This window comes from Belonocnema kinseyi, chromosome 1, assembly GCF_010883055.1.
Source record: "Belonocnema kinseyi isolate 2016_QV_RU_SX_M_011 chromosome 1, B_treatae_v1, whole genome shotgun sequence".
NCBI classification, from domain to species: Eukaryota; Metazoa; Arthropoda; class Insecta; order Hymenoptera; family Cynipidae; genus Belonocnema; species Belonocnema kinseyi.
Genome location: NC_046657.1, coordinates 162,953,031 through 162,955,323, shown reverse-complemented (window position 1 = coordinate 162,955,323; position 2,293 = coordinate 162,953,031). Strand labels below are relative to the sequence as shown.

Here is a 2,293-nt window from a genome sequence, read left to right as displayed (position 1 = left end):
CCGACAGCGGGGCGAGAATGATGGAGGAGTTCGGAATATACTCCTTCACCCAGTTGCAAATTCCTAGGAAGGATCGCATCTCCTTGCGGGTTCGCGGCGGGGTGGCGTTCCGGATGGCCTCGACGTGCCCGGTTTGCGCCGAGTTTCCTTCTGTGCTAACCATGTGGCCCAGGTAGGACAGAGTCGTCTGCCCGAAGCTGCATTTCGTTGGTGCGACCGTCAGATCGTAGATACCCAGCCGTTCAAACACTAAGGCCAAGTGCAGGAGGTGCTCGTCCCAATCTCGCGAGTAAACGACTATGTCGTCAAGGTACGCGATTGCGTACGTACCCCATTGTTCTACCAGGACCTGCCGCATTAAATTTTGAAAAGTTCCGGGCGCGTTTTTCAATCCGAAGGGCATTACACGGAATTGAAACTGCCCGCCTCCAGGGGTTGAGAAGGCGGTATATTGGCGTGAGCCGAGCGCCATGGCACCTGCCAGTATCCACTCTTTAGATCTAGAGTGGAGAAAACTTTGACCGTGCCGAGATCCTTTAACGTCTCGTGAATTCTCGGGAGGCACTGGGGAGCGTCTACCGTCATACCGTTTAAACGGCGGTAGTCTACGAAAAAACGGTAATCGCCACCTTTCTTACCGGCGATTACAATGGCCGAGCTAAAGGGTGAATGGGTTGGCTCAATGATGCCATCACGGAGCATTTCGCGAACCTGGACATCGATATATTGGCGTTTCTCGTCTGAATAACGCCTGGGGGCTTCTCGGAAGGGGTGTCCGTCCCTCAGCTGGATATGGTGTTGCACGTTGGCCAGCGTTTGTTTGAGACGTCCGCCTACGTGGAATACTGGCGCGTGCAACCGTAGAAGTTGACGAAACTTGGACTGGTACTCGGGTGGGAAGTTTTCTGGTACCTCGATTTCCTCAGTGGGGGAGGCGAGCTCGTAGTCGTGGGGAAGGGGGCTCAGATATACCCTCTGACGTCCTGTGGTACCCACGAATATACAGTAAGCTACATGGTCGTGGATGACCATGTGCTGTTTTATCCAGGGCCGGCCCAGGATTAGTTCGGCCCTGAGTTCCGGACTGACGTAGAATGTGCCGGGATAATCGGCGTGCTAAATGGTAGGGGACAAATTGATGGTACCATTCAGCTTGATGGTTGCCCCCACGGCGGCTAACAACGCGTGGGGGGGGGGGGAGTTAGAACGGAGAGCTCGGCTGGTGTCAGTATGGCCTGCTTGACGAAATTTTCCGAGGCCAAGGTGTCGATCTCAGCGATGACTTCTCGTTTGCCCAGGAGTAGTCGGACTCGGGGCAATCCGCTGAAATCAGCCGAGACAGCGCTTAAGACTGGGGCGCGCTCGGCGTTGTCGGGGCGGCAGGGGCATCTGCCTCGGCCGCCCGGTTCCTCCAGTTTCCCGGGACCGCGGCGTTTTGACGTGCTTTGATAACCGGGCACTCTCCGTGGAAGTGGCGCCCCGGGCAATAATGGCACTGCGGCGGGGGCCTGGCCGGGGCCGAGTTAGCCTCGACGTTGGAGGTTGAGTTAGTTGTGGTGGTGCCGTTCTTGGCAGGTGGATCACGGCTGGCCCTGCGCGGGTTCTCCTCTGACTCGTCGGCTTCGGCCTGTACGGCCCGTTCGACCAGCTCTTCAAACGTGGCGATGTTGGCTGCGCGTAGCACCTTCTTGATAGAGGGCTTAAGGGCCTCCAATAACAGGGAGACAATCTGTCCCTCCGGGGCCAAAGGCAGTAATCTTAGGGCCAACAGGTATTTTTTTTGTAGGAAGATACCTGTGGCTTCACGCTCCTCTTGCTTCGTGGAATAGAGTTTGATGTGCAGCTTATTGAGTGTTGCTACACCGGCGGAATGTTGTGTGAGTAAAGTGCGAAACTTTGCCCACGGCAGTGATAAGGTTTTGTAAACCTCATACCACTTGTCAGCCTTCTCGGTCAGGGATTTGGTGACCATCCTTGACCATAGAGACTGCTCGATGGAGGCCTCGGTAAAGTAGACCTCGCAGTGATTCAAGAATGCCTCCGGGTCCTCGTGGTCCATGCCTGCGAAGGTGGGCAGAGGGACGTCGGGCGTGCGGATGGCGCGTATCAAGGAGCGCCAGTCAGCGAGCGGCGTTGCTGCTTGAGGCTGTGGGCCGGGGATTAATCGGCGCGACCTCGGTATCTGGGCGACTACTAGGCCCTGGTGTGGCTACGTTATTGTTCAGCGCCTCGCTGAATAATACCCGGGAAGCGCTTCGCGCTGTATCGGGTGTGCTTTTGCTCCTACCACGTT

The 2,293-nt window shown here is 56.6% G+C and overlaps 1 protein-coding gene across 1 annotated transcript; it reads right to left on the bottom strand.

Moving 5' to 3' along the window:
* Positions 1–1,345: 1,345 nt before the first annotated feature.
* On the bottom strand, positions 1,346–2,059 carry LOC117180853 (activity-regulated cytoskeleton-associated protein-like). Its single transcript, XM_033373395.1, has one exon. The coding sequence runs from the start codon at positions 2,057–2,059 to the stop codon at positions 1,346–1,348; it is 714 nt and encodes a 237-aa protein (XP_033229286.1).
* Positions 2,060–2,293: the final 234 nt, after the last annotated feature.

Coding starts and splice junctions, on each gene's coding strand:
- LOC117180853 (XM_033373395.1), bottom strand. CDS start 2,059: ATGGACCACGAGGACCCGGAGGCATTCTTGAATCACTGCGAGGTCTAC.